Raw genomic sequence first — 25,697 nt, forward strand, 5'->3', positions numbered from 1 at the left:
CTCAATCCTCATCACCACAACACACTTGGGCAGCTGTTACAAAAGTATCACGGCACAGCAGCCAGCTGAGCTCAGCTAATATCAAATTTTACATCTGTACATAGACAGAGATACGGGCCCGAGCTGAATTCTCTGACAATTAAGTACTCACAGGACTTTTCTCCAGCCAGCATTAGTTCTGAGGTCTCACTAGCTTTTAGGAGATCACTAAGGGCTTGCCCATCAGATTGATGCTGAGCTCCTTGTGTGGTCTTCTGCTGGATGCTTGGTTAAAAAACATGGCCAGCATTAACTGTTAAAGAACATGCCTTGTGAAGCTGTTTTGGCTCACAAACGCTGCAGAACATACAGAAGAACACTTCCTGATGTTTTAAAACGTTCTAAGTTTTCAATATTGTAGAATTTGAAGAGCTAAAGATCAGACTTTTAAAAGTTTTTCAATGAGTTTACATTTATATGGTGTTAAAACAAAACAGCTTTCAAACAGTGAAGAAGCTTCGCTAAGGATTTTAAATGAATACATAGAATCTCTAGCTTAAGGCAGATGCTCCATTTCCCTCACCACAGCTGTGAGAAACTACAACAATGTGCAAGCTCTGGTGGAAGCTGGAAAGATATCCCTTGGGCATGAATCTGAAGGGCTACAAAAATAAATATCACACTGCACAAAAGAGCTGAAAACCCAAAGTTAACCTAGCTTTGTTAAGCTGTTAAGCCCTCCACTGCAATTGCCTTCTGCTCTGCTGGGTGTAGTGGGCATGACTAGAAGACAGCTGTGTGAAGATGGCTGCTGGACCCCAGCCTTCTCTTCTCGTTCCTTATGGCACCTCAGTTGCTCCATCTGTGCACTGGAACACCTAGTATTTTTCATTGCAATGTTTTGCCATCTACAAAAGCAAAAATAAGGTGCACTTTTCTCTCAGCACATGGAGATGTCATAACCACCACTGGTGGTGTATTTTCATTCAAATCTAAATGGCAATTATTTCTTGAAACTGAGGATCAAGATGAAAGGCAGTAAATCAATCAGTGGTACATTTACTTTGTGCTTGCTTACAAAACTAAAGCTGTTGTTTGCCAATCTGACAGTTTATGAATGACTGGCCAAGGAACTCTGCAAGTAGTTTCTGTAATCAGTGAAGCAGTAAATAACAGTAAATAACAGCGACACTGTAAATAAAAGCAAGGCTGTTCTGTTAAGAGACTGCTTTTTAGAAAAGAAAAAAAAAGATTGTGGCTCACAGCATGTACCTTTTCATCTCCCTGTTGCTTTCCCTACTTACTGGAGGGGAAAAAAGTGAAGTTTTCTTTGTTTGGGCCCCTATGTCAAGCTTTGAACAAGCTGAAATCATATCTGCATTACCACAGTTCAGGACAGCAGAATTTTAGCGCTCGTGAATGATAGCAGAATTGGATCTGTGAAAGGAGTGAAAGCCTGGAATGTTTCAAAACAGCAGAATTTGTGTCCATTTTTTCAGACCCTTACTTACCTCCTTAAAATGTTTGGAGATGAATGGGTTTTAAAGAGATTTCCTTAAGATGAAAGGAAAATACCCAGGTTTGAGAGTGGGTGGTACACATCTATAACAACTATGCAGGAGCAAATGTCAACACCCCTATAGTTTGAAACCCAGAGTTAAAAGTCCATGAAACAGACAAATTGATTGAGGCGTGAACCTAAAAGCTGCTCTATGCCCACAAGTACCTCAAAATTAGGATAAAATGAGAAGTCTTTTTATATCCAGTCCAGTAAACAAACTTTGGGTGCAGTGTGCCATTAAGTCAAAGTGGTTAATTCTCCTGAATGATTGCAAGGTTCAGATCATTACCTTTGAAGAAGGTAATCTTTGCAATTTTTCCTACTGAACTAACATCAAGAATATAAGGTCTACCTAAAAGCAGAAAATATGATACTGCATACAAAATGACATGTTACAAAAAATAGGGAAAATAATCTGTTTCTATTAGTAAAAAGTCCATAATTTCTACATTATATATATATATATATATATATAAAAATATATTCTTTAAAAAGTATATAAAAGGAAATTGAAGCATCATGCAGTGAAGTAACTCATTAGCAGTAAAAAAGACAATCATCAAGAAGCAAGAGAATGCATTTTGAAGAGAATTCTGACTAATTGGTACCTAGTGGGACTGAACCCCAAGGTGTTCTTCAAAGTATAAATTACAGTGAGGAATCTAAAAGCATAGCAAAAGATTTTGAAATGCCTAGATCATGGGAGTGTTGTTCAGGCCTTCCAGGTAAAATATTAGTTGGTTTTAGATGAGCTCTGCAAAGTGGATATTTGAGCTCTTTTCTAATCCTGGGACCAGAGTCCTCTTAAAGCAGACACATCACTTTTCTTATTGATTATTTTACAGCCCACAAAAGCTGAAACAGAATGGAGGCAAGAATTAGAAGAGAGTCTAGCAAAAGCTGAAAAAGTACATGGTAATTCACTCATGAACTGTCAAAGCAGAGGAATGGCCCTGGGAGTACCTTAACATTTTACTGCTTTTACTGAAGGCAATGGTATACAATGGTGCTTATGGACCATTGCATAATGGAGAATGAAGAGATAACTAACAATTACAATAAGGAGGCATTCTGTGCATGAGATTGGCTTTGTTAAACATGGAGATATGATTGTATGGAGAAAAAAAAAGAAAGGTAGCAAGGCAAGCCTGTAGGTTCCACTTGGGATTGAGAGAAAGCAGACAGCACTGCAGAAGAGCATTAAAACTGGGGGACATGGTTAAATGTAATGCATTGGAGAGAAAAACTAGAGAAGAAGGGAGGTAAAAAATACAGGAATGGGGTTACAAGGGTGTAAGAAGACATTCATGTATACCAGAATGGCCAAAGACAAAGATAAAATGATTACAGTGACTATGAAGGAATCATGTATGATGTCTGAGGTCTGCTAAGTACTATGGTACTCCATGGACAAAAAGAAAAGAATGCAAGGGACGAAAGAGGAGGAAGTCAAAGCCCTCCCTAGACTAGCAAGATGAAAAATGGGAAAGAAGGTAGATGTTACTTTTCTGGGAGCAAACTTGATCCACAGGAGCCTGAGAAGGCTGTTATATTTACTACCCTCACTTCATCAACCAAGAATCAACAGGCATGCCAAAAAACATTGCATTACAACGGATAGAATTGGTGACCAATCCAATTTTAATTGACCAAGCAATTGAATGGGAAGAACAGGCAGTTTTTCTGAAGTACAATTCAGGGCTTAGAGGGGAGTTCTCAGCAAAGAGTGAGCATGTACTTTCTTGTTCACCATCACCAGGTGCCAAAGTTAACAACCAGAACAGGTAAAACACCCACTCATTTCTGCAAGCAACAAAAGTTTACGTGAGGGAAAGACTAATACAGTCAAGGATAATGTCAAGAACCTGGAGAGTCCACTAAGTACCTAAACAATTCAGGTCATTTTTTCCTACATTCCATTCCTTGTGCACTGAAGTGGAAAAGAAATCATTAGAAAGAAGGATAAATCCTGGATTTAGAACAGGAGAAAAGATGTTAAGAGCCGGAAATGGAGTCCCTAGAATGATGGTAAGTTAAGAGTTTCTTAAGGAACTCATCCTTACTATTCTGTTAGCATACAGCTAAACCAGAAACTGGGCCGTCCTAAGCTAACTATTTCACAGTAAGAAAACTCATCTCTATTCTGTACCAGGGAACCTTTTATGAAAGATTTATGTCATGAAAAGAAGGGGCACTTTTTGGTTGTTTTGTTTGTTTGTTTTGTGAGAGAGGAATCAGTTGTTCTGAATAATATATTAATTTACTCTGATTTGTGAAATATGAGAGGAGTAAATCTCTATATGTAGATATGATTGTCCTAAACAAAGAAAACATATCTTTAGTTTGCATAAAATATTTCAAAAAGTAAGACTACAGAGAGATAACAAGTAACCTGATTTGACAAATAAAGGAAAAGAAATGCAAGAAATAACTTGCCCCAGTGCAACCGCTGACTAAAGAGAGGTGGAAGACCTCCAGACTCTATCTAAGATTAGTATTCCAGTCCCCCGAGCTCCCCTGCACTTTATTAACACTTAACCTTTGCTCCTGTAAAATGGCAAGAAGGAAACATTCAGTAGGCAAGGCCTATGAATAGGTTGGACGGTGTCTAAAAATATCAGTGGGCCACTTTTGATCTCTGGAAGCAAGGCTTGCTTCTCATTGTGGAAATGAGATGACTGTATATTCCAGATTCCTCTGCCTCATTTCTGAGAACTTACATAAAACTATGTAGATTACCCAGGGAAAGAGCTTCTATAGCTATTGTCCTACTGATGCACTAGAATGTCCAAGGGGAACGATCCAAAAATATTCCTGTTGTTCGGGTCAACTCAGATAATAACTCCATGAGGGACAGCCAAGGTGCAAACATGAAAAGATCCCTCTTTGACAGCTATAGAATCACAGAATCATAGAATCACTAAAGTTGGAAAAGACTGCTAAAATTATGCAGTCTGACCATTTCCTCAGTACAACATTTAAACCTTTCTTGAACACCTCCAGTTATGGTGACTCCCTGCCTCCCTGGACAGCCCATTCCAGCACCTGACCACTCCTTCAGACAAGTAGTATTTCCTAATGTCTAGCCTGCATCTCCCCTGGTGCAACTTGAGGACATTCGCTCTAGCTCGACTGCTAGTTACATGGGAGAAAAGGACAACTCCCACCTCACCACAACCTCCCTTCAGGAAGTTGAAGAGAGTATAAGGTCATCCCTGAGCCTCCTCTTCTCCAGACTAAACAATCCCAGCTCCCTCAGCTGCTCCTCATTAGTCTTGTGCTCCAGACCCCTCACCAGTTTCGTTGCCCTTCTCTGGACATGCTCCAGGGCTTCAGCGTCTTTTTTGTAGTGAGGGGCCCAAAACTGAACACAGTACTCAGATGCAGCCTCACCAGTGTGCGTACTGCACTTCCCTGCTCCTGCTGGCAACACAATTTCTGGCACAAACTAGGATGCCATTGGCCTTCTTCTCTGTGCAGGCACAGTATTTGCTCATGTTCAACCAAGCGTTGACCAATACCCCCAAGTCCACTTCTACAGTCTTCCAGACAGACACTGTGCTCCAAGCCTGTAGCACTGCCTGGGGTTGTTGTGGCCACAGTGCAGGACCCGGCACTTGTTCTTGCTGAACTTCATCCCAGAGGTCCAGCGATGGAATAACTGAAACTGATCCATATGCCTTCTCATTTTAATCTTTATCGTATTTCATGCAAATCAGAATGGTGGTCATTTTGTGTGTGTGTGTGTGTATGTGTGTGTGTGTTCCTCTTGTTTTCACATGATTTGCTGTTCTTGACATGCCTGCATGCATCTTTGGGAAGAACTGATGCACTGTTATCACAAGTTTGCCATCATGTTGCAAAAAGGGGTTCACTAGCAATAAAACTCCTTGCCTGCCACTGGAACTTCAGTCCTTAGGAGTGAAACTTTCTGCAACTTCCACTTGCATAGCAGAGTGAGAAATGCCTTGAGTTTGGGCACTCCAAACTCAAAATTTGTCAGGAGTCTCCAAATACCTCAAATGCATCTCCTAAACAATTCATCATTCTGCACAGAAAAGCAACTGAATGATTTAGCTTCAGCTAAGTTTCAGTCTCAGTTTTGCCATCCTGAAGAACCTTCCAGGTTGCTCAGAATGGAGTCAAACACTCATCTTATCTGAAACTTTCTCAAATGTGGTAAACAACCCAACTTACCTGTGACAGGGTAGAAAGGGAGCTGATCATGACCTGGTAAGGCAGTGAATATTGCTTCAGTTTGTTCCACTGCCAGGCACGGGTTGGGGAAGCAGGGGACTGGCTCTGAAAAAGTCAGTGTGACATGCGGTGGGAGACCCAGCCAATCTGCTCTCTGTAAGGTACTGGTTGTCTCAGCACATTAAAGTTCTATGTTCCTTTTTCTTTTCCTTCTCACTAGTACCCCATGTCTTTATGATACTTACTCCATTATTGATTGTTATTGTTCCTTTGTTAGCTTTTTGGTCATATAAAGGGGAAAAGTAACTATTTTCCTCCTGCAGTGTATTTGGCCCCATGTTGCCATCTTCAGGAATGCTTTAAAACACTTTTCTTGAAATGGCATTCCTCAACAAGATACTCCCTAGATGCACAGACTGGGCCAGCTGATGAACACTACTGATGAAGATGGTCTGGAGGCCATGCAACTGAGCAGACGCCTGAATTGGACTCAGAATGGCCATTTTGTATTGTTGGCTAATATTTGGGAAAAAAAATCACCCTCTGTTCAGCAAAGGCACAAAAATGCAACAGTACTTTTACCAACAATAATCTCCCAAGAGGATTTCTCTCTCATTTCTTAGACTTTTAGAGTCCATCAAGCAGTTGTATGTGAAAGGAGGCAAAAGTAGACCTCTAGAGCCCAGCACTCCCACACAGCAGGGGACATGGGCCACCAGTGCTCAGATGTACTGCTGTGCCATGACTGAAGTGTTTGCACAGGACCTCCTCACCTCCCTTCAACCCACTGCTTTGCACCACATGCACAGCTTGATGCGACTGCTGTGATGGAGGTAGTTGAGCTGAGCCCTGCATGCCTTGTGTCACCATGGCTATCTCAGAGGACTTTAGGGGCCAGGCTTTCGGCTACACCAGCAAGCAATTGTGAGGTCACCATCTTTCTTTGAGTCCAGGAAAAGAAACAGAGCTCTTTTGGCAGAGCATCAATGGCCAGGTAACAATGCTTGAGCTAAAGCCTGAGGCAAACATTTTAAGCTTTTTAGTTTCTCTCCTGCCATCCTTACCATCTTCTTCCACCCTGTGTATCATACTATATTTCTGAAGATACTTTCTGCTCAACTTCCCAAAGGGGACTTTTCTCCTCAGCGTGTTCTCCACAATGGGTGTGCATCCTTGCCAGCTCTCTGCACTCACCTGGCCACATGTGCCTCACTCTGCTTCCACCCTTCCCTGTATTTCATCCCAAATTGCATTTTTTTTCAACTGTCTCCCTTCCGTGGTGCTTTTCCTCATGCCTCTAGTTAGCTTCATCATCTCCCCTCACAAACTGACTGCATCAGCCATGTTAGAGGGGGTGGATCCCCTTCTTCAGTCTTCTTCCTCAACTATTTGCAAGGACTTACCCAGAAGGTCACAGTTTCCCACCTATTTTGGTGTCCCAGCTACTTGCAGATCAGATAAAACATTGTATGGACGAACCACCTCTGCTTTGTGCTTTTCCCTCAGTTAAGGTTCAAGTTTTTTTTTCTTCTTACAATGCTAGCCAGAAGCAGACCTGAAGCACCACCATTTCAGCACATTTTTTCCATTCTCTGTGGATAAGGAGAAGAATATTTTCCTCCTAGTGCTGCTCTAGATTTAGATTCCCACATTCAGTAAAGTTTCTCTAATCTGGGCCATGCCTTCTATTACTGAAAGTCTTGACTGCCTGAGTCTCTCATTTCAGCTCCAGTGTTTATTATGACTGTGCCCAAGAAGACTACAAGTTCCTCCTGTTTTGATTAGCTTTCTTAGGAGCCACCTTGCCCCAAGGAGAGATGGCTGCTGATCAGAAGCAGGGGGCATGAATGAAAACCTGAGGTGCATGCATGCAGAGACCACATGCATAAAACGAGAAGGGAGCAATAGGGTCAGCACAGTAAGAGGAAATCTCACTTTAAACCTTGGAGACCAGTAGCATTGGGAAGAACACAAGGTCAGACAGGCGGAACAAATTCGATGGGGAGATGCAGATCAAGAGGATATGGATAGCAGAAGTGAGAAGATAGGAAAAGGGAAAAAATCATTGAGAAAATGATCATACTAAGTGACCATACTAGCAGATTTGTAGAGGATGCAGATGGGAGATGAAATGATGAAATCCAAGGAAATGGTCCAAATGAGAGTAAAGATTTGGTCCAAGGATTATGAGAATTAACATAGTTCTTTCACAGCAAGCCAATATGGTTTCACCAGATTAAATGAATCCTGCAGAATTTGACCATCAAGCTCAATGAGCAGATGTTAGATTTTAAAACAAGCCTACTATTGTTTCTAGACCTTGTGGCAGGCAGTGCAAATAAACAGAGGCACAGAACAGTCAAAAAACCTGCACCTGGATGCACAACTTATAGTCATGATACTCAGAGGAGCATATCCCCATTCAAACCACAGAATCCTAACAGTACAACTGGTTTCACTCTTCCCTGCCAGCATGCTTCATTTTTGTTAACAAGCATGCAACCCCTCCTTCACAAGAAACACTCCCCTACAGGATTTACTTGCTGTTCAATAAAGGGGCTTTGTTCTTTGTCTAAATTCAGTATCTTTAAAAATAAGCCTAACAAACAGCTGCAAAAACTGTTTCAGCTGGATTGCCATCCCAACTACTGACCTCCCCAGTTCTTTTTGTATCTGCTGTTAAAAACCTACCTGTTGTTCTCCATATTTGTTTCTCCGGTATTCTTCTCTCTTCTTACTATGAGAAGTTCTATAGTTCTGTATAATAAATACTCTGCAAATTAAGTGTATTTAATTTGTCTTGTTTCCCTTGCAAGGTCCACTGAAGAGTGCCACCAGTCCAGGGGAGAAAAGAAAATATGCTGAAGTCTCACAGCCAGTCCTGCTTTCTATAACGCTCAGCTGCTCACTTTGTTTGCATACTGGAAATTAGATTATGTGGTTGCTAAACTCAGGAATCATTTTAGTTATATGTTGGAGGGAGCTCTTAAGCTTTCTTGAAGGTCACCCTTCTCTCGGTGTTGTGCCAAGAGCTCTGCCCACACTTAATGATGATAATAAACAAATAGCAGCACCAAGGAATATTAATTTAAAAAAAAAAAAAAAAAAAAAAAAGGTGGTGCTCTTTTCTTATGTTACTAATAACAATTCTGTAGTATCAACAAACCAGGCTTGTGTCTCATGGATGGAGCTGATGTGAGGTTTTTGTTTTCAATGGCTGAAGGTCATTTTCCCTTGTTCGTTCATCAAGCTCAAAAAACACCATGCACAGAAAGTAAATACTTCACTACAGTGGCTATAGCCCAGATCAGCTCAGAAAGGAAAATGATTGAATTAGGAACAATAATGGATCCTTTTTGCAAATGAAATAAAGAAAATTTTATTTGGATGAGGTCCAAGGCAAGCTTTTAATTGTACTGCACAGGAGTGCCAAACATATCCCACCAGCTACAGCTTGTGAAGTTTGCCACCTACTGAGGAAAACACAACACAACAATCCGAGAAAAGAGGAAAAAAATAATGATTTAAAAAAAAAAAAAAAAAAAAAAAAAAATTGTGCTAGAGGTATTTTATCATATTGACTCCTGGAAACTATAACCACAAAGAAATATGAATCGCTCTAGACAGTTGCCAATGGACTGATAAACAGCAGAAGCTCTTTTCTTCTTTCACACACAAATTTCCCTCCAGAATAACCCTAGCCTTAGAGTCTGTTTTATCCCAAACGACTCCTAGATTGAGATCTGATGTCTTGTAAAAGTAGAAACTGCTTAAAAAATAGACTCCCGAATTTTTGAAGAAACATGTAATTCCCCAAAGACTTAATGTGTTGAGTTGTCCTCAGACACAAATTGCTGCAGAAGGGGAGGTCTTACTGTGGTCACTTAAAATTGCAGTGGTAGTTTTTATTTAGCTCCAAGGCCTGTGAGAAGTACTGTTAAGAAACTAAGAGTCTGTCTTAACAACAGGAGGCATACAAGAAATATTTTCTGTTAAAGTTCAGAAATACCTGTTAAGGTTTAGAGAACCTCGCAGTATACTTTTCTGTGACATTCATGGCATGTATAGAACCTCAGGGGAAGACAAAGTCCTGCTGAGATCATACAGACTTTGCTGGCTGTGATAGAGTTGCTCTCACTTCAAACTTACTGCAGTAAAACTGAAAATGTTGTTAATATCTTTGATAAAGCCACAAACACAATAATCATATAAAATAATAATAATAAAAAGAGAAAGCTTCAGAGGACTTTGAGTGTTATTTTGGAGCCGGTCATAAGGATATAAACACCTCATCAAAAAAGCACTCCCCATCTGCAGATGAGATTGCTGCCAAGCACAACAGAGAAACAGCTCTGCACATAGCGCATCTTTCTCCCTGTGGAGCAGAAATACTCAACCCTGGATGTGTCCTGGTTAGACTTCTATCTGACTTTTGTAAGGCCTATGGATTATCAGAACTACATCTGTCACATAATGGCATGTGCACATACATTATGTCTTCAGACAAAAGTCCATGTTTGGATGGCACAGTCCACAAAATGGAAGCCTCTAAACAGTATACCATTAGTCATTGTGCAAGGCACAGTGCAGCTGTGCTGCGTCTCAGAGCAGCACTGGAGAAGGGCACTGCAGCTCTCACAGCCCTGTAGCCTTGTAGATATGGAACTCAGCATGACTGAAACATGGAACTGCCATGTGGGGTTGTTGAAACTGCTTTCAGCATTCAAGCTGCAAGGCTAACACTGGAAATGACACTGGAGGGAGTGGCTGATACAGAAGACAAGTTCTATGCTCGGAATTGCAGAGAGAAGGAACAAATGAGTGTGTGGTTATTCAGATAAACTGAATCCCCTGCTGAGATATGATCAAATTGTAATGCTATAGCAGAGGTGATGCATTCTCTTTATGCTGTGATCCACTGAGCAGTCGCTTCCAGCAAACTGGTCCTGAGCAAACACTGTAAGGTTGGCCCCTAATCTAATAGTGATAGCTTTTAAAGTTATTGCAATCAATGCAAGAAAATGAAATAGATTTGTACAGTCTAAACTTCCTTGTCTTCCTTCCTGGATGAATAAATTAAGTTAGGGAAAAACATCTCGTTCCCAATGTGCATTAAGAAACCTCACTTAAAATTGCATGTAATTTATCTGAGAATATCCTCCAAAATCATCTGCTGACCCATCTGGTCTTGGTGCTTTATTACCTAATATCGTTCTCATGTCTTTTTTATTTCTTTCTTGGCATACTATTCAGCTTGCCCTCCTGCCTCTTGTACCAGGCAGTCAGCAGATCAAGGTGTTGGCAGTCAGGAGTTGCAGCCCAGAGCTCTGGGCCCTGCTATGCTCCCCACTGTGACCACAGATCACAGCTGTTTTTCAAGTAGCCCCTTTTTAATGTTCCTTCCTCATATCAGGCACCTGCCTGAAATTCCCCACCAACAAGTTTTTGAAGGACTTCTGCAGCATTTGCTTCCTCTCTTGTGTGGGACAGGGAAAGTCAGTAACAGTCAGAAAGACAGAAACGGGACCTTGAGCACATTCCCAGCACTGGATTTGTCATCTTCTGTATCTGCCACTCCCTCCAGTGTCACTTCCAGTGTGCTGTTAGCCTTTACACCTTGAATGCTGAACGCAGTTTTAACAAGCAGCTCCATGCTTCAGTCATGCCGAGTTCCAAGGCTACGGACCTCCAAATGAACCTCTCCTCTTCAATTGTTTTTTTGTTCAAACATGGAAATCTATCACTCCATAAATTCAGAGCTGGAAATCTTGGATTAAAAAAAAAAAAAGTTAGATGTAACATGATTGCCTGCACTGTGAGGTGCAGCCAAAAGAGAAGTACTTCTATCAATGCTAGCAGACGCCACAGGTCTAGTAGCATGTGTGGAACATATGCAACGTGTCACTGAATCCATGCATGCAGAAAAAAGTCACCTACTGATATTCACTGATGCTTGCTGAACGTTTATGGAGGCCAAGCTGCAGTTGTGAGCACAGTGAGATGGTGGGTGGTGCGTTTCAGCAGTGGCAACAGCAACAGTGCATCATCACGGCTGGTGCGCACATTCTGAGCGTAGCGTGCAGTCTGTTGATCATCGTTGCTGAGAATGCACAGCTAATGGGGGGGATTGTGTTGAAAAACAGTGTTTTGTAGCTGACAACTTGCTGTATTACCTAGTGTTATTGTCCTCTTTATACCTGTTATTGTTGCCGTGGAAATAAAGGAGAGGCGTTACTTTTGGGGCCAGGAGAAGTAAGGCCTCAAGCATGTCATGGAAAGACATAAAGATGCTGTGATTCTATGAACTGAGTCATTTATTGTAGTGAGAGGTAATCAGCAGCAAACCGCCAAAAAGTCACGGCAACACATGAACGCTAAATTGGGGTACTGATGGAGCCACAGGCCTGGTAGCATTCAGTGGGGCCAGGAGGGTGGATGGGCCCCTGGGACAGCCCCTGGGGGCCCCTGGCCCTGCAAGGCGCTCACAGCTGTAACTCTCTCCTTTCCAGCATGTGTGCTCTGTGGCCGAGTGGATAACAAGACATCCATCTTCGGCAAGAGATACGAGATGTATGGGATGTGTTTCCATGCATTTTGTGTGGTGAGTTCCCTCGTAGCTCCTGCCACCTTCCTCCAACCAGTGCTTCCCTCCTTTCTGCATTAACAAGACTGCGTTCTTTCCTCATGTACAGGGATTTGCCAATGGTCTTTGTCAACATGGGATAGACAAACAAAATAAAGGCCTTTTCTATGTTGAAGACCTGATACGCACCATGAGGCAAGCAGAGCAGACGGTGAGTACCAGACCGAAACAGGGAGCTTGGTGCCAGGAGAGGCATGGCGAGCTTAGCCTGGTCCAAGGAAAGCAAACGCAGCCATTGCAACCAGCTCCAAGAGAAATTCCTGCTCTGTAGACGAGCCCTGCTCACCAGGCAGCTCTGCAGAGTGCCACCCAGCCCTGCCCACACCTTGTGCGCTGCCCAGAGGTGCAGGGCCTGCTGTGTAGGCCCTGAGCCTCTGCTGATGGGGGCTGCTCTGCTCTTTTCAGCTCTGCTTTGTTTGTGGCAAGAGGGGGGCCTTCGTCACCTGTGCAGAGACGGGCTGTGAGCGCAGCTTCCATTTCCCCTGCGCTTCAGAGGGTCAGTGTGTTACCCAGCACTTTGATCAGCACAGGTAAGGGCTGCCGGGCATTGCCTGTGGGCCTCCAACCCCTGCTGTCAGCACCAGCCAAAGAAACAAGGAACGCGCCGTGACACCTCCATGCAGCCTGACAGAGCCAGAGCCAAGGCCTGGGGCTCCTTCTTGTTCCTCTTCCCTCCGTGCAGCACTTCTCGCCTTGCCCATCCCTCCCATCTTCCCCCAGGTCCTTCTGCTGGGAGCACCTCCCACAGCAGCCAGTGGAGACAGCGCCAGTGCAGGACACAACCTGCATCATTTGCATGGAGCCTGTGGGGGACAGCTGGTCGTACTCCACCATGGTGTGCCCAGCTTGCCAATATGCCTGGTTCCACCGGGCCTGCATCCAAGTAGGTGCCATCCCATTGCCCACAGGCACCACAGGTGCTCAGTAGCACCACACCCTGCTTACACTCACACTGCTTCTGTTTCTGCTGCAGGGAATGGCCAAGAGTGCTGGGCTTCGTTGTTTCCAGTGCCCTCTGTGTAGAGACAGAGACAAGTTCATCCAAGAGATGATCAACATGGGGATCCACATCCCAGTCAGGTTGGTGTCCTTCAGCCAGCTCTTGAGACACGAGGGTACAAGGGACTGCCCCAGCAGGCTTGGCCCTTCGCTGCCCATGAGCAGTGGCCTCAGCTTCACAGACAGGGTAGAACTGCGGTCAGGCTGGAAGAGCAGAGATGCATTTGGGCAGCCTTAGTCTAGGGGCACTGGGAGCTCATCACATTCCCTCCCTTCTCTGGCAGGAAACCAAAATGGGAGACCAACCGTGCCTACACCTCCCTTGGAGTTAGGCACAGCAGCTGCAATGCCAGCGACTGCCGTTACCCACATGGCAGGGAGCGAGCAGAGGGAGAGGGGTGAGTTACATCAGCAGCCCTCTGAGGCTCTGCGTAGGATTGTGGTCTCACCACGGGCCGGGGGAGCACAGACTGAGCAGTAGGGCTTTGCCAGGTGCTCCCTGGCTCTGGTCACTTTGTCCTCACAGCCACAACCCATTGGTTTCCCCAGGCCCTGGCAGCTGCTCCTCTGCAGCTCCTGCGCCGCACAAGGCACACATCGACTCTGCTCCAACTTGAGTCCTACCGCAACCGGCTGGGAGTGCAACACCTGTGCTGGAGAGGGCATCGGTAAGAGGCAAGCAGCCACGTGCTGCTGGGCTGGGGCCAGGCGAGGCCTTGCTCAAGTCCCTTTCACCCATAAGGAATGAGACTCTGTCCCAGCCCAGGGCTGGAGATCTGTCTACTCACTTTCCTGTCTCCCCTTACAGCCTCCAGCACCCATTTGGACAGCACTGGCCCCAGCACCACCAGCCAGCAGGGACTGGGGCCATCCCTAGGCCTTGTAGGACAGGACAGCAGTGGCTCCGACACCACCAACCAGGCACCAGATCACCAACTGGGACCAGATCAAGGTTCCCAGGTGCCTGAGCTGCTCTCTGGGCAGACAGGGCGGGCGCGGACTCGAAGCCGCTCGCCTCTAGAATGTTGGGCTGCACAGACCCACAGCCAGCCCCGAAGACGCCGCAGAAGCCTGTCCAGGCGGCGAGGGCCAGCCCAGGGGCGAAGCTGCTCCCGGTTACCATGTGGGGCTCAGAACATCAACCGCCAGCCCCGCTGATGCAGGAGCAGCCATGTGCAAGCCTGAGTTGCTGAATAAAGTCATCAGAGTCCATCTGGCTAAAACTTACTCCTGATCTGACATTTCAGCAATGTGATTTTGCACACTTCAAATGGATCTCATATGAAACCAACTTCAGATTTCATTTGAAGGTCCTACTGTATGTCTGCAGCAGTAATCCTCCACTAATGTAAAGTCCTTGTGATGAGAAGTGGAGACCTGAGTTTAAAACCGGACACGTAATCACATAGTCCAAGGTTCGCACCTCATAGCACAGCTGTCAGATCAAGCTGTAAAAGCAAGCTTGTAATTTAATTTCTGAAGAAAGCCAGACAGGTTTCACCATCTACTATTTGAAAATTGTCTAACAATTTTGCCTTTTATAACACTGTTTTAACATCAGATGTGCTTACAGAATCCATCCAAGCCCCTAATGTTTCATCGATTGTTTAAAATCAATAAACACATTTTGAAAGGCACCCGAGACGTGGTAAGCGTGGTAATGTGAGCATCTGTCATGCCAATACAATGGTAACATACAATTATCTTTATGAAAAGCGTTCAAACTCTTCCTCGGCGGAAGACATCCTGGTCTCCCAAAACAAACAAACAACCTACCCAGGTCGAGATGCAACCAGAGTCAAAACTCCTGCTTATCCAGGTAGATCTCTCTGGCTGGACTGCGTTAGTGCACCACCCCTTCAAAGGACCAAACCATCACCTTCGAGTAGCACATATGTTTTTATATAAATGATTTATTACGTGATGAAATATACAACTAATGTAGTCACGCTGGACTTAATGACAAAGAAACCAAAACTAACCATCCAAAAACCACAAGCCACAGAAGAACAGAAGCTTCAAAATTAATTGTGAAGGTCCACAAACCTTACAGACGTCACAGAGAATTCAGCAGCAAGAGCTTATAGGTCCACTGATAGAACAGTAACTAATACAGCTCTTGAAAACCTTGGAACATACTATTTCACTAGTGTTCTGGAAGAAGTTGTTGTACTCTTCTCTACTCCAATTGTATACTCTATCCTCTACTTGGATTGTTGATTGTTGCTGCTATTAATTTACTACGAGAAGTGTCTTTATATATATATAACCTGCATTTATTTTGAGAGAGTACAGTATTGCTGTAGCAGAGAGCAGAGTTACTGTAAGCCCGCATAAGCTGTTTTACAAACACTGCTCATGGGAAAGCTGCTTTTGCTGGGCAGAGTGTACAACGGCCTTGGCTACAGAAGGCATCACATACAGATGCCATAACACATCTCGAGCCAGCTGAGCCACGTTTCAGACTACAAAGAGCACGTAGAACTGCTGTTAACTCAGTTATACTGGGATCCTTACTGCTGTTAAATGTCATGAAGCTTGAGCACCTTACAGAGGAGATGAACAGGTGCTGCCCGCCGTGAGCTTCTCATTTGACACCGAAGGTAACACCAGTAAAAATTTAAGACCAACTGTTTTCAAAGTAATCAGTTTAATTTGATCTAATTTCGCCATCAAGTCTGACCAGTATCGATCCTTGTTCAAGACCCTAGCCCCAAACTTTTCCTTCTGAGAGCCCACTGAGGAAAACCACAATAAATGCTCAAATTTCAGATGGCTGTATGAAACACGTTTCACATCTGCATATGGATAACTGCACAGTTATCCCAGAAGGAACACAAGGAATTTCAAACAAGTTCTTCCAAAATAAGTCAACAATTCACAAAAGTAAACTTTCTTGAGATAACTAAAAACATGAAATGCTTGAGTCCTTGCTATAAATTCCCACCTTCTCCCCTCCTCTCCTCCCCCCCATATTTAGTGTGGACTTTAATTATCTGTCACTTTAAGAAACTGCCATGAGCCGTCGTTCTGCAAGATTTTCAGACAGACACAGGCTGCACTGATGAGCGTTCATATCCCTAGAATCATAGGATTGTTTCAATTGGAAGAGACCTGAAAGGTCACCCAGTCCAACTCCCTGAAAGGAACAGGAACGCCCACAGCTAGGCCAGGTTACTCAGAGATTGGAACTCAGTAACTTTTATCCTTTAACATTCAGCAGATAACTCTCAAACTACATGAGAGATATCTGCAACAATCTAGATTTCTAACTACTTACATCAAATTTATTTCTTCAATTTTTTTTCTTTGAGTATATTCTTTGCAGGAGCAGAATTTATTCCCCTGGTCACCACAGAAGTAGAACTACTTCTGACAATCATGGTTTGGTGGGATGTCTATTCCTTACCAGCTCTTTTCTTACACAGAATAAAATGCTTTGTTCTATCAGCAATATTATTTCCTCTTACCAACTAGTGATGACTCCACTTTGTAACTTCTCTTTCATGACATCTTTCTACCACAATCACATTTGCTTTATCCTCACATTACTGTTTAATTCTATAGTTTCACGTTTCTCTTTGGTATCAATAATAGGGGTGCTACTGAAACCCCCATTGAGTATATTCCTACTTCTGTCCCACTCTTATTCCCCACCTCTGAATATCTCCAGCATTTTCTCTGTTGGTCATCTCTTAATGATAACTCTATACAAATGGCAGCAACTTCTACTGCTAGTAACAACATGCATTTATCTTGGCTCGGCATTACACCAGGAGAGCACAATGCACAGATACTAATGATGAGCAAAGTCTTTCCTTGACAGTTTCCACTATAGGTTCCACATAAGCAGTTAAGCAAGTACAAGTTCCAACCTAGCTCTCCAAGACTAAGGGAAAAATCCAAGGATGCAAAATAAAGGCAGAGGTATAAATCTTGTTTTTATTATTCTTGTTGTTTTTCTTTCCCTATCTTCATATAAACCCAGAAAAACAGCTTTTGACAAACCTCTCACACATTCACACACCAGAAATACTGGTCATTGAACAACAGAAACTCTACCTGGACAGTTTCCTGAGGACACACTGGAAGGATTTCAGACTGCCACATCTGATCTCATTTGCATGCACACATAGGACTGCTGAAGTCAAGCAAAACTTGCTTCTGTATTAGAAAGCAAGACTTAAGTCTCAGTTTTTGCCCTGCCAGCATTAACCATGAGAATATAAGTTCCATTTTACAGTAGATCTGTGGATATTTGTGTTGCAACATGATACTCAAGTGGCATCTCATGTAAAAGAAGCAGACAAAGAAAACCCAGCAGTTTTAAATAAGTGAAAATGACAGAAAATGAGCATTCATAGTATAAGATCCACAATGGTATGAAGTGGCACTAAAGAGCACTCACTGCTCAAAGGAGAAAAAATATGCTCTGATTTCTGTGCAGTAACATTTCATTCACCTAAACAAAACATGAAGCTGGTTTACTGACTCTTCACACAGTTGAATTGTAGGGGTTGGAAGGGACCTCCAGAGATCAAGTTCAACCCCCAGACTTCTTTAGAAGTGGGACATGTTCAATAAGCAAAACTGTTACCATCCAATTAACAGCATGCAGTAGTATCTCAAGTTGCAGGTTCTGTTTTCATGACTTAAGGTTTATTTTCTGTCCTCAGTGAAAATGATTAAAAGCTTAGTTCAAAGGCTGCTGTGTATTCTATAAATTCCTTAATATTCACTAGATGATTCATACGCAAAACATGCCATTAGACTCCAGAGTATACTACATGTTAAGCAGCATTCTGTTTGATTCTTCATGATCTGTAGAGACTATAATCCTCCTCCAATGCATTAGGAAAAGGTTCTTCACCAGACGGTGGCCAGGCCTTGAAACAGGCTGCCCAGGGCAGTGGCCACGGCCCCAAACCTGAAAGAGTTCAAGGAGCGTTTGGACATAGGGTTTGAATTCTGGATGGTCCTTTGTGGAGCTGATGGACTCGATGATCCTTGTGGATCTCTTTTTACTTATGGTAGTCTATAATTCTATAATTTCACTTTCATAGCATCACAGAATGGCTTGGGTTGGAAGAGACATCAAGGACCATCAAGCTTCAACCCCCCTGCTACATTTAATACTAGACCAGGCAGCCTAGATCCCCATCCAACCTGGCCTTGAACACCTCCAGGACAGGGCATCCACAACCTCTCTGGGCTGCCGGTTCCAGCACCTCACCACTCTCATAGTAAAGAACTTCCCTGATATCCAATCTAAGTCTTCCATCCTTCAACTTAAAACCATTTCCCCTTGTCCTGCTATTACCTACTCTTGTAAAGAGTTTGCTCCCCTCATGTTTATAGGCTCCCTTTAGGTACTGGAAGGCTGCAATGGTCTGCAGCCTTCTCTTCTCCAGGCTGAACAAGCCTAGCCTCTGTACTTATAATATACTTACCATTCAAAGATTCATTACAGAATAAACACAAATGTTATCCATATTATTTGTTTGGAATAAGTGAAATAAATCATAACATAATGTTGCAAGTGAAATGCATGTGAAATACAGCAGCAATTTCCATTAGGGCTGTCAAAGTAAGTGAATCTTAAACTTTATTGGCATTATACACAAAAACAAGTGTACTTTTCTTTCCAGTATTCTTCAAGTGTGTGAAACAACAAAGAATAGGTGAAAAAACACATATTTTCTCATTGTCACCAACAACAGGATGTTTTGATTGCTGCTACGTATAAACTAACATAAATCAATTTGAAATAGCACTAATATGATTTTGGCAAGATTTAAGACAAGCATCTTGTCAAAGTAAGGTATGAACATGCACATTTTAAGTTATATACAATTTGAAACCACAGCTGGAATCCTTTGTAAAATTTGTTTAAGAAAGTTTATCAATGCATGCAGTACATAACCTCTCTTAAAAGAGACTCCAATCAGTTCAAGAGTTTTTTTTAATGAAAGTTTTCTGGCTTTATGCCTGTTGCTCAGCACAGCATTCATGGCTTGTGTTTTGCCTGGACTTCAAGCACTGCCCCCTTGAGAAGTACATTAAAAAAGACCATATTTAAATTCATACTACCCTCTTTTCCACATCAAGTTTAATTCTGAAGATCTCCTAATACTCTGAAACTACTTAAGCCCCATCCACATAAGCTATAATAAGCAGCATTAACCTAATCTTACATATCCCTCCACCCTGATTTTAGATACTGAAGTAAGAGTAGGTCATTTAAGCATGTCCAAAAAAAAAAATAATAATAATAAAAAAAAATAATATAACCTTATGCACACTTTCCATTATAAAAATATGCTCTGTGATCCACATTTACATACTTAAGTATACAAGGGTATGAACACCTCCAGTGGGATTCCAGAATAACCTAAACAGTTTTTCCATGCACGGCATGTCATCAACACTGAGTATTCTCCATCCTATTGCTTCAGATGAGGTAGATATCAGATCTGTCCCATTTGGCTTGAATGCTCCAATTATGATATTTATGGCACGGAATACAGACACCATCTTCTGCTAATGAATTTGAAGTTCTCCTGAAATGAGTGACAGCAACTAGAAGAGTGTTCCTATCTATGATTACTGGATGACATGTGCCTCCCTGTACATGTGTTCCCTCCAGAACTACCTGCTTACATTTCTAAAGGACAGCATTTAATTTTGCATTCCTCGAACACAGAACGCGCTATGCTAACCACAGGATTCCATTTCTTCCACAGGCTACTCTTTTACAAAGTGCAAAACTCTGAGCTGCAATGATTAAATTTCTTTATGAAGCTGTCCTACATTCTTTTGCTTTTACTTAAAAGCAAATGACAAGACCAGAGGTAAACAAACAAAAGCAGTACATAAGCAGCCAAATGGAGCTAAGGTGCCAGCAACACAGATATTCTTCCTCTCGTTGGAACAAAGGAAGTCCAAATAGTGAGTTCATAAGGTAACTACAGTGTAGATTTTCACATGTAAAATAGCTTCTGCAAAATGTATGAATGGAGATACAGTTCCTTCTTTAGTACTCATGTTCTTCTTCAGCACGTGTTCTATCCTTCTATTCAGTATACTATCTTTATTCAACACACTGCAAGCAATCTAATCTATCCACTAAGGCTTTGTTTTGTTCTGTGTTATGGTATGTCTACAACTGAGAGTAAATTAGTGCCTTATAGATAACAACACATGCAGGAGCATATCCATTCTTTTGCCTTTCTCTGAGTTAAGTCATCCATTGTGTCTCATCTTATGAGAACTATGATCACCACTCTTGACAAAAAGTTGGCCTAACTGGTTAGAAGTAACACATGACTATGAAAATGTTTAATCGTACCACACAAGAAAAATATTCCAAACATGTAGAATTCTGAATGTTGAATGCTATTAAAATCAAATGCTCCACATATATAAAATTAATTTTCTCCCTGTTTTTTCTGCTAGAATTGTAATAGAATACTATGACTACATCATTTCTACATCTCACTAGTTTTAATGTCATAAATTGTAACAGAATGAGTTCATTATTAACCACTGCAGCATTTTAAAGGGTTATATGGCTTGTTGGGACTAGTTAAAGTAGCTTTTAATTTTACACTTGCTAATCACAATTCAAAAGACTTTGTATTCTCTACTAGACTTTGATAAATTGGAAGATAGGTAACAGAGAAATATGCCTGTGACAGCATATTGAAACTTGTGTACATCCTTCTTGTTGATCTTGTTGATAAATCCCAGCAGAAGGTTCTTTATATACAATGAGACGACAGTGACAGATTTTGCACTCAGCAGCATGAAATCATGTCATTATTCCCCTGAAGAGAGAATCTGAACAACTGCATCAAAATGAACACTTCTACATGCTCTTAATACAAAAAAAAACTTAATCAACACTCATTGTCTTATTCTAACCTTGTCTCTACTAAAGCAACAAACGTGAACACGTGTAAACCTCAACAGTTCAGAAGCAAATAAACTGAATCACCAGTTCACCAGCAAATACAAACATTCTTTGTTGAACTATGCAATGTAAGAACACACAGAAACAAAATGACATTAAACATGAAGATTAATAATGAAATAATTGCAAAGTTAAGCAGGATTTGTCACAGTAAACGGCTTCTTTTATACTTCAGCTAGCAGCAAAGTATTTTAGAAACATGACAGGATCCAGTCATTATACATTATTGTTGCTGTAAGTTCCCCAGCACAGCTGCTACCCACGTGTATTAGAGCAGACATGAAACACAATCTTTAATCAGCTTTCGTTTAATATGTTCAAATGGTGAACTAGTTCATAAAAATCAAAATATAATCATCTCTCTCCAAGAGCCCGAACAATACTGACATACACAGACAAGGCGGTTTTTTGGTTTTCCAAGAAGACAAATCTCGAGTGAACAAAGCTTTGTTTTGTAATCAAGCTGCTTTATTAATCCTCACCTCAAAAAACATCCACCTACGATCAGTATGACTTCAGTCATAACATTACAAGTTCAGCCTTGCTTGCTTAAACAAAGGGCTTAGCCTAGTTCCTGGATACACTGTCATCCCCTACTATCATCAACAGATGTTGCAGCATTCTAAGAAAATGCTCCACCTTGCTCAGTTTCAAAGTTTCAGCACATAATGCAGAATTGCCCCATGACATGAGCCAATGAGGTGAAGATTCTAAAGAGCATTAAAAAATTAAAACTAAGTCGGAGTTGTAATTAAGGCCAAGTACAGTACACAGCAAGTATAAAAGAACACATGACTTTTCATTCAAACTCTTATCCACAGATCACTTATCCTAACTTACACACAATGTACTGAATATTATTGCATCAATGATGCATTGTGTAAGAGCAGACCATAGCCATGCGCTTCCTCTGCAGAGTTCAGAAAAGCATCTCTAGAGATCTATTAAGACCTATCTTATATGAAGGGCTACACGTTATTCTTACACAGCTGCATTTCTACTGCTATTAAGTTTTGTGTTTTTTTAATTTCCAGGATAAAGCTAAGAAAACCTGATTGCTCAAGATTCTATCAAATAATTTTGGAATAGCAGCAAAGAAAGGGACACAAACTGTAAAGGGTAATTAGGTTGGGGACCTCAGAGCATCAAAACACTAGACTACAATGCAAATTTGTGTTGATATGCCTGTTCTCTGCAGGTGTGCAAAAAGATGATCCCAAAAGAGAAAAAGAAAACTGGCATGTTCTGAGTGTAACAACGACTTTGGAAGGTTGAAATGAAGAAAATGAAGATCTTCTTTACCTCTGCAGTCTGTATTATCAATAAGGTACAGTGCTACATAACATTTGCAACTAAACTACAAAAAAAAAATCAGCTTCTAAGGAAGCTCATTTTTTATATATTGTCAATTTCAATTTCTATTCCAAATCTCCAATAAAATACTAAATGTAAGACACTGAGCAAAAACAAGAGAGCAGAGACTACTTCATGCTCCATACTGAGTCTGTAGTCTCAGTTCTTACTCTTCAGTGGAGTGAATCATTATCTGAAACAGAAACTACAGAAGTTCCACCAGCTACTGCTTTCATCACCTTTCACAAGAAAATGAAGCGGTCCCATTTGACTGCTATAATTTAATAACCAGACTGAACACAGTTAATCATAATATTAAAATGAAAATATCCAGATAGTCCAATAAAAATGCTGTCTCAAAACAGAGAGAAATTCAATTTTGCTGCCTAATCATTTATAATCAGATGTGTACAGAAGGACAATAAGTCTAAGAAGTGGTGGCATATGCTACTCTTGGTTGACAAAGAGCCAAACTTAAGAGAGCACATTCCGATATAAGTGTTGATGAATCAGTCTCTTTGGTATCTAACCTTCAAACGTGTAATTCAGCCCAGTAATTTAATTGCACATTTGTAACAGGTGGACAAAAATCCAAATCAGCAAAGAGAATAGACTTTGGAATAGCTTTCCACTTTGAAAGACCTGTTGTATTTATTTAGCTACTATTTATAAACTCTTATTTCACTTGTATTATGGATTTTTATGCAACATAATTTATCATTTACAGTGACGGAAGAAAGCCGTGTTCTTAATTAGAGTGTTTACAGTAGATTTACTAATTAGTTAGAATTTTATTGTTCATCTACTCTCGTTTACTGAGGAGAGTTTCTTTCACCTACTTTGTTTCTTTTCTCTTGGGTGGGAGCTGAAGGCAGAGAATCACATACTTAGTTGCTATCAATTATTTATCACAGGAAAACAAACATACTAGAATTACTGAAATATGGATATTGGCAGGTTTTGCAATAATTTCTGACAGGATAGTTTCTGGGAATCAACAGAAGAAAATAAAATAGAGCATAACAGAACAGTTGGAAGCAGCCTTCAATGATCATCTTGTCCAACTGCCTGAACTCATCAGTGCCAACCAAAAGTTAAAACAATATTATTGGGGGCGGTGTCCAAACGCCTCTTAAACACCGACAGTCATAGTGCATCAAGCAGCTCTCTACAAAGCTTGTTCCAGTGTTCAGTATGTCAGGTATATTCTTAATTGAGAATACAGTGCTAGTAAAACTTGCAGAAGTACTAGAAATGAATTGGGATATTAAATTTGATTATGTTCTCCCCATACTAATGAGAAAACAAAACTTACAACCATATCTCAATACCCACTTTTTGGTAGAAAGTAATGGTTAGAATATGCACTTTTTAAATCCAAGTTTAAAACTGGATTCTCTTTTTGATGCAAAAGCAACTCATATTCCCAAAGATCAGGGAAACAATTATGTTCTGCAAGATTTTGTTTGTTCTAGCTGGAACTAAAAAAAAGCAACAAAAGAGCAAGTCTTTAAATATTGCAAGACTGCTTCAGAAAAGGAAGAGAACAATCCATTCTCCAGATCCATGACATGGAGGATGGAAAGTAATCAGTTTTAGTCAAGGAATTATTTAGGGAATATCAGGGAAAAAATTATCCACAGAAATAATAAAGCACTGGAAAACACTGCTTGTGCAAGTTACAATTTTTTGTAGTTAAAAATAGTTTAAACAAGTACCTGCAAAGAATAACATAAGACCTTGATTCTGCTTTAAGGGTGGAAATACATAATAGATGGTTTCTTATTGTCCCTAGTAGTCCTGCTTTTCTATGACTGATAAATGTCCCCTGTGACCATTTATTTCGAGTGAACTGGAGCTGCAGAGACTTTTTACCTGCAGCTCTGCTTAATTTTACCTTAAAAGATATAAAAATATTGCACTTTGGACAAATTCATTTTGTTCTCAAAATGAAATAATGTTAAAAATGAAGATTTTTTTTCCTCTGGAATGCAAATTTCAGAATACAGTATGCTAAATACGGGTACAAGTTACTGCAGCCATTGCAGTATTATTCCAAAGGCGAAAAGATATCAAGTATACTGCAGAAAATCAAACCTCCTCAAAAGGCTGAAATTATCACCAGTTCCACTGCATAGCCAGCATCTGTTTTCATATAAAAAAATAAAGTGTTTGAATTAAATGTTATTGCACCATCAACTGTTTTTTAAATATCCCCCACTAAGTCAAATATTAAATTATTTTTATCAAATAAAATATAAGGTCTTTTTTAAAGTATCAAGTAGATACAGTATATGAGCCATAAAGAAAAAGAACAGTCTAAGGAAATAACATACATCAAATCAGAAATGTCAGAAAACAATCACTAGGTTGTTTCTTTCTGAAGATTTGAAAAACATTGCAAAAAGATTGTGCAGACTACTGCATGCATTATATGCATGAAATGCATCCCTCCTCATTCAAGGTGTTGAAGCGGGTGACACTTTCAAGCTGTCGAGTGCTGCATGAATCCTGAAGTGCAATCTGGACTCCATAGAGTATTCTTTGTAGTTGTTTCTGCAAATAATAAAGTTCTTTTAGTAGTTGAATTATTTTTACCTCACATATCAACTGAAATAACAAAGTTAAAAGCCTTCACTCATGTCACAGGAGACAGAGGTTGATAAGCAGATGAATTACAGTCTTCTGATGACATTTAAGGCTATCTCTACAGAGCAGAGACTTTTACCAGCACTAACAATTACATTTCCTGCTAAACTGCATCCATGTCTTAACATGTCTCCCTCACTTAGTTTGATCATTTAGCAGTCCTTCTTGACTACATGTTTGCTGTGAAAACACAAACTAGAAAAATACAGAAAAGAAAGACTGTAAGCTGCAAATACATTCTCAACTTCAGAACAGAACTCAGCCAGTGTAATAAAACAACAAAGAAATCAAATTGTGTAAGCAAAACCAAATCAAAATGAAAACAAAAACTATTATGCTTCTAA

General features: G+C 41.1%; 1 protein-coding gene, 1 long non-coding RNA gene and 1 pseudogene across 4 annotated transcripts in view; 1 reads left to right on the forward strand and 2 right to left on the reverse strand.

Moving 5' to 3' along the window:
- LOC125686487 (uncharacterized) overlaps nt 1–8,715 on the reverse strand; it is a 35,429-nt gene extending 26,714 nt beyond the window's left edge. The window contains exon 1 of the long non-coding RNA XR_007373808.1: nt 8,429–8,715. This is a non-coding gene — a long non-coding RNA (uncharacterized LOC125686487). The remainder of the gene's footprint in view (nt 1–8,428) is intronic.
- A 3,590-nt stretch (nt 8,716–12,305) lies between these two features.
- LOC125687057 (PHD finger protein 7-like) lies at nt 12,306–14,537 on the forward strand (annotated as a pseudogene).
- A 7,106-nt stretch (nt 14,538–21,643) lies between these two features.
- TTC39B (tetratricopeptide repeat domain 39B) overlaps nt 21,644–25,697 on the reverse strand; it is a 90,730-nt gene continuing 86,676 nt past the window's right edge. For all 3 annotated transcript variants that reach the window (XM_048930506.1, XM_048930507.1, XM_048930508.1), the window contains one exon: nt 21,644–25,260. In XM_048930506.1, coding sequence (XP_048786463.1) covers nt 25,164–25,260 — 97 coding nt within the window. In that variant the 3' untranslated portion in view covers nt 21,644–25,163. The remainder of the gene's footprint in view (nt 25,261–25,697) is intronic.

The sequence above is a fragment of the Lagopus muta genome, chromosome Z (genome assembly GCF_023343835.1).
Source record: "Lagopus muta isolate bLagMut1 chromosome Z, bLagMut1 primary, whole genome shotgun sequence".
In the NCBI taxonomy this organism is placed as follows: domain Eukaryota; kingdom Metazoa; phylum Chordata; class Aves; order Galliformes; family Phasianidae; genus Lagopus; species Lagopus muta.